The sequence below is a fragment of the Lynx canadensis genome, chromosome B1 (genome assembly GCF_007474595.2).
Source record: "Lynx canadensis isolate LIC74 chromosome B1, mLynCan4.pri.v2, whole genome shotgun sequence".
NCBI classification, from domain to species: domain Eukaryota; kingdom Metazoa; phylum Chordata; class Mammalia; order Carnivora; family Felidae; genus Lynx; species Lynx canadensis.
This window is the reverse complement of record NC_044306.2, coordinates 80,643,946-80,658,356: the sequence shown is the minus strand read 5'-3', so window position 1 is coordinate 80,658,356 and position 14,411 is coordinate 80,643,946. Positions and strand designations below refer to the sequence as shown.

Below are 14,411 nucleotides of genomic sequence, written 5' to 3'. Positions count from 1 at the left end.
TAGACATGGAAGACTGGGAGGAAGGAATCATGTTAAATTTGACATGTCTGTTACACATCCAGGTGGAGATGCTAAGTAGCCAGCTAGAGTTACAAGTGTCCCAAAGAGAGATCAGGGATGGAGATACAAACTTGGGAGTCATCAGCATATGGATGCTATTTAAAGCCATGGACTTGGATGAGGTCAGATAAGGGGAGCTCATAGACTGAGAAGTCTGACTAGAAAATACCTGAATCATATTCTATCATAGTTGAATACTAAGTTAATAGAGGAATAGAATTTAGAGGGGAAAATGATGAGTTCAGTTTTTAACAGTTTATATTTGAAGTGATCTAAGTGAAGATGTCAAGCAGACAGTAGGATATGAGTCTGAAGTTGCAGGGAGAGATCTGAGCTTGAGATATTAAGAAGCTAAGTGCTTTTGTGTACCCAGTATGTTCCAGGAACTCACCTAGGTACCATGTACATATTTTTACATTTCTAATCCTTAAATAGCTAGTCTTCAAGGCATCTTGTTCTTGACAATTAAAATATGAAAGAACTGAGGATCAAAGAATTCATGTGCCCAAGGTCACAGTTAATAAGTAGCTGAATTCAGATTCAGGGTCAGGTGGGCAAAAATCAGTGAGGTTTCTCTTCATCCTGCTAGTTTCCTTCATGGAAAAGTGTAGTAGATAGCATGTGATGCACAACAGCTTATGAAATTGCTCAGGTATATCACTGAAATAAAGGCATTTAATATAATTAGGAAATATCCATAAGCTGAAAACAGAGACATGAAATAATTCTTTGTCATTTCCCCCAGGAAATGTTATTTTCCTAGTCATTCCTTGTCATTTCTCTAGTTCCCTTTGTAGAACTAGAAGGAAATTCAGGATGTCATCAAGGCTATCCTCTTGTTTCAAAAAGATGAGAAGGAAAAATAACTATATTTAGTTCTAATAAACCCACTTTGTTGTATGTTTTCAAATCATACTCTTGGTAATGATTTAACAATTCAGATTCAGCCTGAGAAGTTATCAGTAGATTTTCTGACTTGAGGAAGTATCTGCGAAGAATCACAGTAATGCAAAAAAAAATTGAGTACAACATTAACAATTTTAGTAACCAAGTTTTGTTCAGAAGTCTGTCATGCCATTAAACTGTTATAGTATTGTGTACTTAATATCATACTATTTTTCAGTGACCACTTATTACATTAAAATGTAAGTAATCATTAAGGTGCATGAACCGACTTGTATATTTGAAGGCATGCATACTTGAAGATAGCATGAATACCTGGAATCCTCCAAATTTTATATTAGAATTGGGATAAACTGGGGATAAACTGGTAAGAAAATTAACTTTTGGTAGTTGACACAGCCTTTGGACATTATTCATGTTTCTTGCCTTTAAGATATTAGACTCTTCTTTAAGAATTAAAAACCAGAGAATATGATGAGATACAAACTCTTGGCAAAAAAGCTTAAAAATGCAAATATAAAAATTACCTTTTAGAAAGGTTTATTGTTTCGTTTTCCTTATGCTTTCTGCAATTAGGAAAATATAGGCAGATGCTTAGTATTTGTGCCATACCAAAACACTGAGTTCTGAGTATTGTTTGGTAGAAGAGTAAAGCAATTTGCATTTTTTGCATTTCTTTTTTTTTTTTTTAATTTTTTAACGTTTATTTTTGAGACAGAGAGAGACAGAGCATGAACGGGGGAGGGGCAGAGAGAGAGAGGGAGACACAGAATTGGAAGCAGGCTCCAGGCTCTGAGCCATCAGCCCAGAGTCCCACGCAGGGCTCGAACTCATGGACCGTGAGATCGTGACCTGAGCTGAAGTCGGAAGCTTAACCGACTGAGCCACCCAGGCGCCCCTTGCATTTCTTTTTTAAAGAACAACCCTGTTAAAAAGTAAGACTATGTATAATTAGGAATACCAATTCTGCTACTACAGCATGAGCTCCCACTAGGCTGTCAGCCTCGCAAGGGCATAAGCCTTGTCTGTTTTTCACCACAGTATCCCGAAAAGTAAACAAAAGCACGTACAAGATCCAGGAGAGAGGAGTCACCAGAGTAGCGTAGTGCCACAGAGATGGGGCAGCAGAATGGGGACACAGTGGAGAGAAAGACCTGGGGGAACACCTGGGGAGACACAAAGAAATAGGGGAAACGAAGTAGGGGGGAGATCAGAGAGAGAGGACCACTGAGTTGAGAGCAAGACCAGAACGACAGGGGCAGGAGAGAAGGGCAAGGTGTGTAGGGGAGGAGGAAAGAAGGTAGAGGGTGAGAGTCAAGAGAAAAAGGGGGGTTTAAAGATAGTGAGTAATAGGAGAGAGAGGAAGCAAATGAACCAGGGCTAGCAAGAGAGAGGGGTGTACAAAGAAATCAGGTTCCCTGTTTGAAAGCGTGTTTCCCATAGCAGGGACTAAAGACAGTAGTTTCATTCATTCAAATTAATTGCAAACTCTATTTTCTTAAAAAAGAGCCTAAATAATTCTGAAATCATCAAAGTAAATTATATGGCAAATAATAATAACTGCCACCTAGAAACACGGAGACCTAGGGTAGGTTATTTAAACCCTCTGAGCCTTGGGAAAAGGGGAATTGTATGATACCACATAAAGGTGTAGAGAGTAATAATGGCTTATATAGCTGGCACTGGCTTCCCCTGCCAGATGCTATTCTAATTGCTTTACATTTATTAACTCAGTACTCACTGCAACCTTACGAGGTGAGAAAATTGAGGCACCTAGAAGGTAAGTAACTTGTCCTAGGTCACAGATCTTATAAGTGAAAGAACTAGGCTTTTAACCAGTTTGGTCTCAGAATTAGTGCTTTTAATCACGACACAAACCACCTCTCAAAAAAATTAAGAAAAGGTGTATAAACATTAAGAATGAATGAAACTACCCTCAAAAATGATAGATCCTATTCATTATCAAAACAGCAATTATAACTAGAGAAAAAAAGCCTCTTTTATACTGTTTCTTAAAGAAAAATCTAGTTAATAAAATACAAAGTCATGAGAACATAAATCAAAAGATCAATGCATTATGACCAATGCATTATACTAGTAATGACCTCTTGAATAGGATACTTTTAATTTTAGACTTTCTCTTGTTTCTCTTTTCTTTCACATAACCAATCTGATGCTAGAATTCCATATTTCCTTCAGAATTACTCTTGGGATTGTGCTTTCTTCTCCTGAGGGACCTAGGAGGGGCATCACAGCTGGATTAATAAAATGAGAATTTGGAGCAAGGAGATGAATGTTAGTGTCAGTAGATAAAAGCCAACCATTATAATGATATTCTTTGAATTGAAATGTTTTAATTGCTCTTCAAATCCAAAACCACTTAGAATCTTCACTGGCTGTGAAGATATGAATCACTTTTAGCAGCTTGTGGTGACTGTGCACAAGATGGCTCTCAGGTCCTAGAAGAAGAGGAAGGAACTGTCTTGTGCATTAACTAGGCCCTGTAGTCCTGAGGTCATTCTGCATAACATATTATGGGAAGGGGAGAGTCAAATGGGAATAGAATTTTAAAACTCTGCAAATTTCTACCTGTACGAAAGAAACAGGGGCGCCTGGGTAGCTCAATTGGTTAAGTGTCTAACTTTGGTTCAGGTCACGATCTCTGGTTGGTGAGTTCGAGCCTCACATTGGGATGTCTACTGTCAGCACAGAGTCCACTTCATATCCTCTGTCCTTCCTCTCTCTCTGCCCCACTCCCCGCTCATGCACGCGCATGCTCTCTCTCTCTCAAATAATAATAATAATAGTAATAATAATAATAATAATAATAATAAAGAAACACATACTCACTTTTTCATTATAGATGTCCCCAAGCATTGTACTTGCTCTCACAACATCTAGGCTTTGAAAATTATTTCTTGCAATTTCCACAACTTTTTTCAAGTATTTAATTGCTTCTGGCATCTTTCCTTGGCTAGAATAAATAAAATAGGAAACTATTGGAGAATCATCTCATTTAACATCACACTAAAGAGAAAATATTTTGTGTCTCTGCTTTAGAAAGTGCAAGATGATTCAGGATAAAAAAGTGTGAAGTACAAAATTAAAAAATACGTGGCCTGTCTTTGTTGGAGTATACAGTGAGTTAAAACTTAAACCTTTAAACTTTCAAGTGTTGCTGGTGGGATTGTAAAATGGTGCACCTGCTTTGAAAACCAGGTTGGCAGGTCCTCAAAAATTTTAATATACAGTTACCCTATGATCCAGCAATTTCACTCCTATGTATATACCCAAAAGAAATAAAATATATGTTCACACAAAAACTTGTACACAAATGTTCATAGCAGCATTATTTACAGTAGCCAAAAAGTGGAAACAACCCCAAGGTCTATCAATTGAATGGATAAGCAAAATGTGGTATATCCATACAATGGAATATTTTTCTGCCATAGGAAGGAATGAAGTAGTTTAGTGACACATGCCATAACATGGATCACCCTTGAAAACATTTTAATGAAAGAAGCCAGTCACAAAAAATACAGTGTATGATTCCATTTACATAAAATGCCCAGAACAGGAAAATCCAAAGAAACAGAAAGTAGGTTAGTGGTTACCAGAGGCTGGTGAGTAGGGGAATATAGATAGTGGCTGCTAAGGGATATGGGGTTGCTTTTTGGACTGGCAACCATGATCTGAATTAAATTGTGGTGATAGTTGTACAACTCTGTGAATATATTAAAACCTACTGAATTGTAGACTTTAAAGGGTGAATATGGTATATGAAGTATATCTCAATAAAGCTATCATTAAACAAAAAGATAAAACCTTTGAAAACATTGAGATTTTCCATACTACTTTGTAAATGAAGCCAGTCCTTTATGGGGAGGCAATACCTACTGGAGGCATTAGAACAAATATGATGAAAATGGAGTATTCAGAAATCCCTCAACCAGGACTCTAAAGAATGAAAGATAGAGACAGACCCATTTGGAAGAGCCTGGCTTCAGAAAGGCATGGTACAATCATGGGCAAACTGCAAGCATTTTTATAAATAAGAAATGAGATTTCATTGTGATATACCACTGGGATTTTGGAGACTGTTACAGCAACTCAAATTACCAAAACTAACTAAAACAAGTTTGGATTTTTTTTTCTTTCATAAAGAATTGAAAAGATTTTAAAGATCATTTAAAATCATCATTTTAAGGATTTCAATGAATTATATTAAGAAACCCTTATTATATGAATTCTGCTCTAATTTTACAAATCTGAGCCCCAAATGATCATCAGTTTTTCATGATCTGAATACCACTTCAAGGATATATAAAAATCTTAGTTTTATATGAGTAAGAGCTAAACATAAAGGAGAGAGAAGAGTGGAAAGACTCTAAAAATCTCTCTAAAGGAGATAATCATTTGAAATTTGAAAGCCAATCTAAGGAGACAAGCTCTTTTAGGAGCCAGGGGTAGTGATGTCCTATGTGAAGAATGCTTGGGGGCCCATTGAGAGAGGTACATTCTCATAAGGGTGAATGAGATCTAAGAACTAAGATAAAAAATATTTGAGCAACCAAAGAGACAGTAATTTTTGAAAACATCTATATCCAAGATATAATATGCTGTGACTGATTTTGTAGAGGTGATTGAAGCCGAAGTCCAGCTCAAGGGACATTGAACTGCTAATTCAGGGACATGCCATTAAGAATTAAAATGCTATGGACAAAAGCAGGAAGTGATTTCAAATAATGGCTCCAAATTAAGTATGCTGAAGAAATTCAGTATCTGCTGAATCTCTGGATTTTTTTTTTTTTTTTGCCAATTCCTAACACAGAATAATGAATCTAAGATTATATGAAATTCTATGGTTAAATCATATCAGAACTATTGAAATTTTTTATTAATGTGACAACATCCAGAATTTAGAGACTTTATTTTATTTTAAAGTTTATTTATTTTTGAGAGAAAGAGAGTGCATGCATGAGCAGGGGAAAGGCACAGAGAAAGGGAGATAGGAGACAGAGAATCCCAAGCAGGCTCAGTGCTGTCAGTGCAGTGCCCCATGCAGGGCTCAAACTCATGAACTGCGAGATCATGACCTGAGCCAAAATCAAGAGTCAGGTGCTTAACTGACTGAGCCACCCAGGTACCCCCAGAATTTAGAGATCTTAAAATAACAGAAAACCTATAATTGTGTTCCTCAATTAAGTATAATAAAAGAAAAACTCTTACTTCTGAATGTTTCTGAATCCCTAGAATCTCCTTTTGCAGCTCCCAGTGAACATCTATGCCATGACTCAATAATTCATAAGACGAAATTCTGAAATGTAGAGGTTGTTTTGAAATCGAGCTGCTCCCTGCATGGGCATTTCTCAGTTTAGACTTCAAGAATTTACTCATAGGAGCTCTGGATAGTATGATAATGAATGTGGCATATACAGAAGTTTTGCCACGAACTTTTAAATTATTGCCGTTAAAGAAAAATTTAGCAATATTTCATTGATTCTAAAACACACATTTTCCCATGCTCTAACATTTCTGAAATCAGGATGTCTTACAACAGGTAGGCATCTAATAATCACTGTCAGATCAGTAGCAGGCCACAGTTGGTGCTGAAGAATGGACTAGGCTTATATTCCTGGACATGACCCAACAATTGCAATGCCTTGATCTTTCTATGAACAACTATTTTAGATAATTTCAGACAGGAATCTGAGGACTGGTTGTTTTCTAAAACACCTTTCTGAAATCTTCTAAAAGTCAAGAAAGTGCTAACTTCAAAATGGGCAAAATGAATGTCCATGACTTGGAAAAAATTACTGGAGATGATACTGGAACATTATTTTTAAAAGGGCTAGAGTATCAATGTTCTTGATGACACAAAAGATGATATGTTCGGGAAAAAATAATGACAGTTCTGATTTAAAAGCGATTCAGAAAAATTGGACTTGGAACAGAAAGATGTTTGAGGAGTGTAATAAATTTGTTTTGTTTGTATTTTTCCATGAATGCTTAAGATTAATGATAAAAATGTCTGCATGTGAGACTAAAATAGCTCTTTTATTAAGCATAAAATCAAAATTCTAAGCATGAGTGGTATTATGTTACAGTTTAGTTAGAATATCTTTTTGGTAGTACATAAGGTGCATCTTCCAATAGAAACAATCTTATATTCAGTGAAATCTAAAAATAAAGCTACTTCAGTATAATGGACTAGGGTAGTTCATTGGCTAGTAAGTTCTTGCTTAAAATTTTCTAGGAAGTTTAGTTTCAAGTCTACAACGTGTTTCAACACGTGTATACACTATGCAACGATCACCCCCACAAGTCTAGTCACCATAAAAAAGTTACAAAAATGTTTTTTCTTTTGATGAGCACTTTTTTAAGAGTCACTCTTCCCTGGCAACCTTCAATATGCTCAGTACCATTGGTTACAGTCACCCTGATGCTCACCACATCCCCATGACTTATTCACTTCACAACTGGAAGTCTGTACCTCCTGACCCCGTTCACCTATTACACCACCCCTGTTCCCTCTTCTCCCTGGCAACCACCAGTCTGCTTATTAGTTTCATTTTGTTTTGTTTTATTCATTCAGTTTGTTTTTCAGATTCTGCATTAGTGACAGTGTAAGTATTTATTTTTCTCTGCTGGACTTATTTCACTTAGCTTAATACTCTTAAAATCTATCCATGTTGTCACAAACGGCAAGGTTTTGTTCTTTTTTACGATGGAGTAGAATTCCACCGTATACACTGTGTGTATATACTATATCTTATAGTATACTATAAGTATATATATATACTTAAGTATATATAAATATATAAGTATATATAAATATATAAGTATATATATATACACTTTATACTAAGTATAAATATATATAAGTATATATATATACTATAAGATATATCGTATATCTTATTCCTTCATCCATTGATGGCCACTTAGGTTGTTTCCATGTCTCAGCAACTATAAATAATGCTACAGTGAGCACAGGGGTGCATATATCTTTTCAAGTTAGTGTTTTCATTTTCTCGAGATAAATATCTAGAAATAGAATAGATGGATCATACAGTAGTTCTACTTTGAATTTTTTGAGGAACCTTCATACTGTTTTCCATAGTGGCTGCACCAATTTGTATTCCTACCAGCAGTGCACAAGGGTTCCCCTCTCCATGCCCTTGCCAACATTTGTTTCTTGTCTTTTTAATAATAGCCATTCTAACAGGTGTGAGGTGACACCTGATTGAGGTTCTGGTTTTCATTTCTCTGATGATTAGTGATGCTGAGCATATTTTCATGGCCCTGTTGTCTATGTGTATGTCTTCTTTGGAAAAATGTCTATTCAGATCCTTTGCCCACTTCTTAACTAGATTGTTGTTTTTTTTTTCTATTTTGAGTAATATGAGTTCTTTATATTTTGGACATTAACCTCTTTTCAGATATATGACTTGCAAATATTGTCTCTAATTCAGTAGATTGCCTTTACATTTTATTGATCATTTCCTTTGCTGTGCAGAAGAAACTTTTTAGTTTGATGTAGTCCCACTTATTTACCTTTGCTTTCATGCTTTTGTTTTTGGAGTCAGATCAAAACAACAACAACAACCCCACCAAGACATATGTCAAAGAGCTTACTACTTACCTCCTCAGAGTTTAATGATTTCAGGTCTTATATTGTCTTTAATTTATTTGGAGTTAATTTTTTTGTGAATGGTAACTAGGTTCCGTCTTTTGCACATGGTTGTCCAGTTCTCCCACACTATTTATTAAAGAAACTGTCCTTTCCCCAATTTATATTCTTGACCCTTTGGTGTAAATTAATTGGTCATATATATATGGGTTTATTTCTGGACTCTATTTGGTTCTGTTGATCTATGTGTCTGTTTTTATGCCAATACCATACTGTTTTGATTATTATAGATTTATAATATAGTTTTAAATAAGGGAGCATGATAACTTTCTCATGATTGCTTTGACTATTCAGGGTCTTTTGTGGTTCAATATACATTTTAGGATTGTTCTATTCTATGGAAAATGCCATTAGGATTTTGACAGGGATTACACTACATCTGTAGATCGCTTTGGATAGTATGGACATTTTAACAATATTAATTTTTCCAATCCATGAACACAGAATATCTTTCCATTTATTTGTGTTTACTTCAGTTTATCAGTGTCTTATAGTTTTCAGTGTATGGGTCTTTCACCTCCTTGGTTAAATTTATTCTTAGGTATTTTATTCTTTTTGATGTCAGTGTAGATGGGATTATTTTCTTAATTACTCTTTCTGATAGACTGTTGTTCATGTATAGAAATGCAACAAATTTTTGTGTGTTGATTTTGTACTGAGAAAATTTACTGAATTCATTTATTCTAACAGTTTTTTGGTGCAGTCTTGAGGGTTTTCTATGTATATAAAGTTATGTCGTCTGCAAATAGTGAGAGTTTTACCTCTTTTTCCAATTTGGAGAACTTTATTTCTTTTTCTTGCCCAATTTCTAGGACTTCTAACACTATGTTGAATAAAAGTGGTGAGAATGGGCATCCTTGTCTTTTTCCCCGTTTTAGAGGAAAAGCTTCCAGATTTTCACCATTGAGTATAATATTAGCTGTGGGCTTCACATATAGTCTTTACTATGTTGAAGTTCATTCCCTCTATACTCACTTCCTTGGGAGTGTTATCTAAATGGATGTTGAATTTTGTCAGATGTTTTTTTCTGCCACTATTGAGATGATCATATGATTTTATCATTCATTTTGTTAATGTGGTGTATCACATTCACTTTTTTGATTTCTCGTTTAATTTCTCCTCTCATTGGGCCACTGGTTGTTCAGTAGCATGTTGTTTTATTGCTACACATTTGTGATTTTTCTGGTTTTTTTTTCCCTGTAATTGATTTCTGGTTTCATACCATTGTAGTCAGAAAAGATGCTTTATTTGATTTCAATCCTCTTAAATTTATTGAGACTTATTTTGTACTCTAACACATGATCTGTTGTGAAGAATATTCCCTGTGCACTTGAGAAGAATGTGTATTCTGCTGCTTTTTATGGAATGTTCTGTATATATCTATTATGTCCAACTGGTCTAAAGTGTCATTTAAGGCTGATGTTTCCTTATTGATTTTCTGTCCGAATGATCTATCTATTGATGTAAGTGAGGCAATAAAGTCCCCTACTTTTGTTGTAGTGCTGTCAATCTCTCCCTTTTGGTCTGTTAATATTTGCTTTATATATTTAGGTGCATAAATATTTACAAATGTTATATCCTCTTGTTGGATTGACCCCTTTATCATTATATAATTCGTTCTTTGTCTTTTATTACAGTTTCTTTTAAGCCTATTTTGTAAGCATAACTACCCCAGCTTTCTTTTGCTTTCCATTTGTATGAAACATCTTTTTTATCCCTTCACTTTCACTCTGTGTGTATCCTTACATCTAAAGTTAGTCTCTTGTAGACAACATGTAGATGGGTCTTGTTTTGTTTTGTTTTTATCCGTTTTGTCACACTTTGTGTTTTGGTTGTATAAGTTAGCCCATTTATATCTAAAGTAATTATTCATAGGTATGTGTTTATTGCCATTTTGTTAACTGTTTTCTGGCTGCTTTGTAATTCCTCTGTGTTCCTGTCTTTTTCTCTTGATCTCTTCCCTTATGGTTTGATGACTTTCTTTAGTGTTATTCTTAGATTCCTTTCTTATTATCTTTTGTGTATTTACTATCGGTTTTTGCTTTGTGGTTACCATGAGGGGCACATATAATAGCCTGTGTATATAACAGCCTGTTTTAAGTTGATGGCAACTAAAACTAAAACTACACTTTTCCTCCCCCCCCATGTCTAATGTTTTTGATGTCACATTTTACATCTTTTTATTTTTGCATTCTTAAGAGATTATTGTAGTTATTTTAACTAGTCTTGTCTTTTTTTAGAGATAGAGAATGAAAGAGACCACAGGGAAGGGGCAGAGAGAGATGGGGAGAAAGAATCCCAAGCAGGCTCCATGGTGAGCATGGGGCTCGATCCCATGACTGTGAGATCATGACTTGAACCAAAATCAAGAGTCAGATCCTTAGGCACCCCTTAACTAGTTTTGTCTTTAAAAATTTTTAACATTTATTTATTATTGAGAGACAGAGAGAAACAGAGCATGAGCATGGGAGGGACAGAGAGAGGGGAGACACAGAATCCAAAGCAGGCTCCAGGCTCCGAGCTGTCAGCACAGAGCCCAACATGGCGCTCGAACCCACAAACCACAAGATCATGACCTGAGTTGAAGTTGGCCGCTTAACTGACTAAGCCACCCAGGCCCCTTGTTTTGTCTTTTAACCTTTATATGAGTTTTATCAGTGACTAACTCATTACCTTTACTACATATTTACCTTTACCAGTGAGATTTATACTTTAATATGTTCACTTGTTACTAATTAATGCCTTTTTTTCAGGTTAAAGTAGTCCCTTTAACATTTCTAGTAAAGCCAGTTTATGATAGTGAATTTCTCTAGCTTTTGCTTGTCTGGAAAATTTTTGATCTCTCCTTCAATTCAGAATTATAACCTTGCTGGGTGAAGCATTTTTGGCAGGAACTTTTTCCCTTTCAGCACAATTGAATATATTGTTTGCCTCCCTTCTCACCTGCAAAGTTTCTGCTGAAAAATCTACTGGTAGTCTTTTGGGGTTTCTCTTGTTTCTCAAGTTGAAAAAACAACTTGTTTTTCTCTTGCTCCTTTTAAGATTTTCTCTTTAACTTTTGATATTTCAATTATAATGTGTCTTGGTGTGAATTTTTTGGTATCATCTTATTTGAATCTGTCTAGGATTCCTGGATATAGATGTCTGTTTTTTCCCCATGTTAGGTAAGTTTTCAGCAGTTATTTCTTCAAATGAGTTTTCTCCCACTTTATTTCTCTCTCTTCTCCTTTTGGGACTCTTACATTATAACTGTTATTCTGTTTGCTGTTGTCTCCATGGTCTTCTAAGCTATCTTTTACTTTTGAAAATTCTTCCTTCTTTTTGCTGCTCTATTTGGGTGAGTTCTATTGCCCTGTCTTCTAGATCACTTATCCTTTCCTCTGCTTCATCTAGTCTGATGCTGAACCACTCTAGTTTATTTTACACTTCAGTTATTGTATTCTTTGGCCCTGTGACTTTTGTTTCCTCCTGTGCTTTCTTATATTTTCTATCTCTTTGTGAAGTTTCCCACTGTGTTCATCCATTCTTCTCCCAAGTCGTTGAGTGTCTTAATTACCACTGCTTTTAACTCTTTTAATAAGTAAATTACTTATTTCCATTTCACTGAATTTTTTTCTGAGGTTTTATCATGCTCATTCATTTGGATCATAGTCCTCTAGAGGTTTTCTCAGGTTTCTTGAGACTCTGTTTCTATGTACTAGGTGAAACACTACCTCTCTCAGCCTTGAAGGACTGGCCTTGTATAGGAAATGAACCTTGTTGGTCAATGTTGTCCTAACTGAGAGAGATCTCAGTCAGCACCTAGTTTCAGACTTATTGGAAGCCAGACACTCAGGCAGCAGCTTTAGAGTACTCAAATATATATAGTCCTGTGGGGCTATCATTATAAACCCTGCTGGCCTTCAGACCAGATGGCCTGGAGGTGTTCCCTGGTAACAGTAGCAAAACTTGGGGCTTCAGGTAAGTGTATAAGCTCCTTTCCATGAGGCACCAGTGCCTGTAGCAAGGCACAAAGGATGGAATGAACAAAGATGCCCCCACCTCCCCCATGTCTACATTCCCTGAGAGTACCTCTGTGGCCTCTAGGTAGGTGGCAAACTTGAAGTCTGCCCCTCAGCCTCAAGTTCCAGAACAAGTAAGTATGCCTCTTTCCCAGAAAGACTGGGAGTGTTTCAGTCTTCTGTCTCTGTAGTGCTGTGGATGTTAGCCTGCCAAGAACTGTCTCTCTGTTACAGTCCCATGTGTTCCAGAAATGCAGGCCTCTCTCCTCTGGCTATCAGAGCCAGATGATTGGAGCATCTCCTATGTATGCTGTATGTGCCCAACAGTTTTAGCAAAGAAGCAGGAGAGCACAGGGCCAGGGCACACTTGCTGGAGCTATCAAGGTAGAGAGAGAGTGAAAAAATGGCACCTGCCAGTGCCTCTGCTCCTAGAGAGAGTCCCATAGGCCTTTGCCCCTCTAGCATATTCTTTAAGATGAGCAAACTTCACATATAATCTATAAACTTTTCAGACTGCAACTTTTGTGCTGGTCCCTGGGGTAAGTAAGTTGCATTCAAGCTCTTTAAGAGAAGTACTCTAGTTCCCTATAGCTCTTTCGGTTTCCTGGATGTGAGCCTCATTGTTTTTCAAAGACAGACATTTTGGGGGTTTGTCTCTCCATTGCCAGTCTCAGGGATTGGGGTGCTAATGTGGGGCATGAACCCCTCATCCCTCAGGGAGAATTTGCAGATTTGTGAGATCACTCCTGATTGTGGGTCACCATGCTGTGGGTGGGGTTTTGGTGAGAATGCTTCTCAGCCTCTCCCACCAATCTAGATGTGGCCCTTCTGCCATTTGTTGTAAAGGAGCTGTTCAGCTAGTTTTCAGGTCTTTTTCAGAGGTAATTATTCCATATGTAGCTATAGATTCAGTGTATCTATGGGGGGTTGGTTCAGGACCTTCATATGCCACCATATTGGATGCTCTCCCTCAAGTTGCCTTTAAACACCGACTAAAATTAAACATTTAGTCTACATGCTATTTTTCTATGATCTGTATGGAAATAAACACAGCAGCTCTGAGGAACAACTGCATCATTATCCCATAGTCTTTGATCTATACTAAATATTTAATAAAACTAGTCTTCAAATGTCAAAAAAGAGGGGTGAGTTATATGGTATATGAATTATATCTCAATAAAGCTGTTATTTTTTTTAATAAAACCTGTAAAAAGTTTATAAAGGTAAATGGTAGTTTGTTCTTGCAAGTGTCCCTTAGCTGTGAAATCTTGGATGTCATTAAAGTGATCTATAGAAGTGTTACATATATACTGGCAAAATGTTTAAAATGACATATAGTTACTAACAGAGTGCTTAGAATAGACTAGGCCTTAATGTATTTTTAAATAAAGGAATGGTTGAAAATTTGAGAAGGGAAACACCTGTGCAGTACTTATAAAAATTAAGCTTCCAGGTAACTTTCAAGAACATCAGTAATTGGATGTTTGGAGTCCATGACTGTCAACTCCTGTCTCCTGGATATTTCTGTAACATCAAGAACATCTTTTTATTTCAGTAATTTTGTTGAGAGACTATCAAATGCCCTAGAATGTGCTAGTTGTTGGGGAATATGGTTCCTGCCCTTAAAGTGTTTCACTGTCAATTTGGAGAGATCAATATAAACATTTGTACATAGAATTAACTGTGATAGGTACTATGAACTGTCTACAGCAGTTTGAAACTTAAAGCACATTTATTTGAATATTTTTATAAGA

General features: G+C 36.2%; 1 protein-coding gene across 2 annotated transcripts in view; it reads right to left on the bottom strand.

The window, feature by feature from the left end:
• The window catches only part of TTC29 (tetratricopeptide repeat domain 29), a 243,323-nt gene that overhangs the window by 89,523 nt on the left and 139,389 nt on the right, over positions 1-14,411 (bottom strand). For both annotated transcript variants that reach the window (XM_030312961.1, XM_030312963.1), the window contains exon 10: positions 3,814-3,937. In XM_030312961.1, the coding sequence (XP_030168821.1) occupies positions 3,814-3,937 (124 nt within the window). The remainder of the gene's footprint in view (positions 1-3,813; positions 3,938-14,411) is intronic.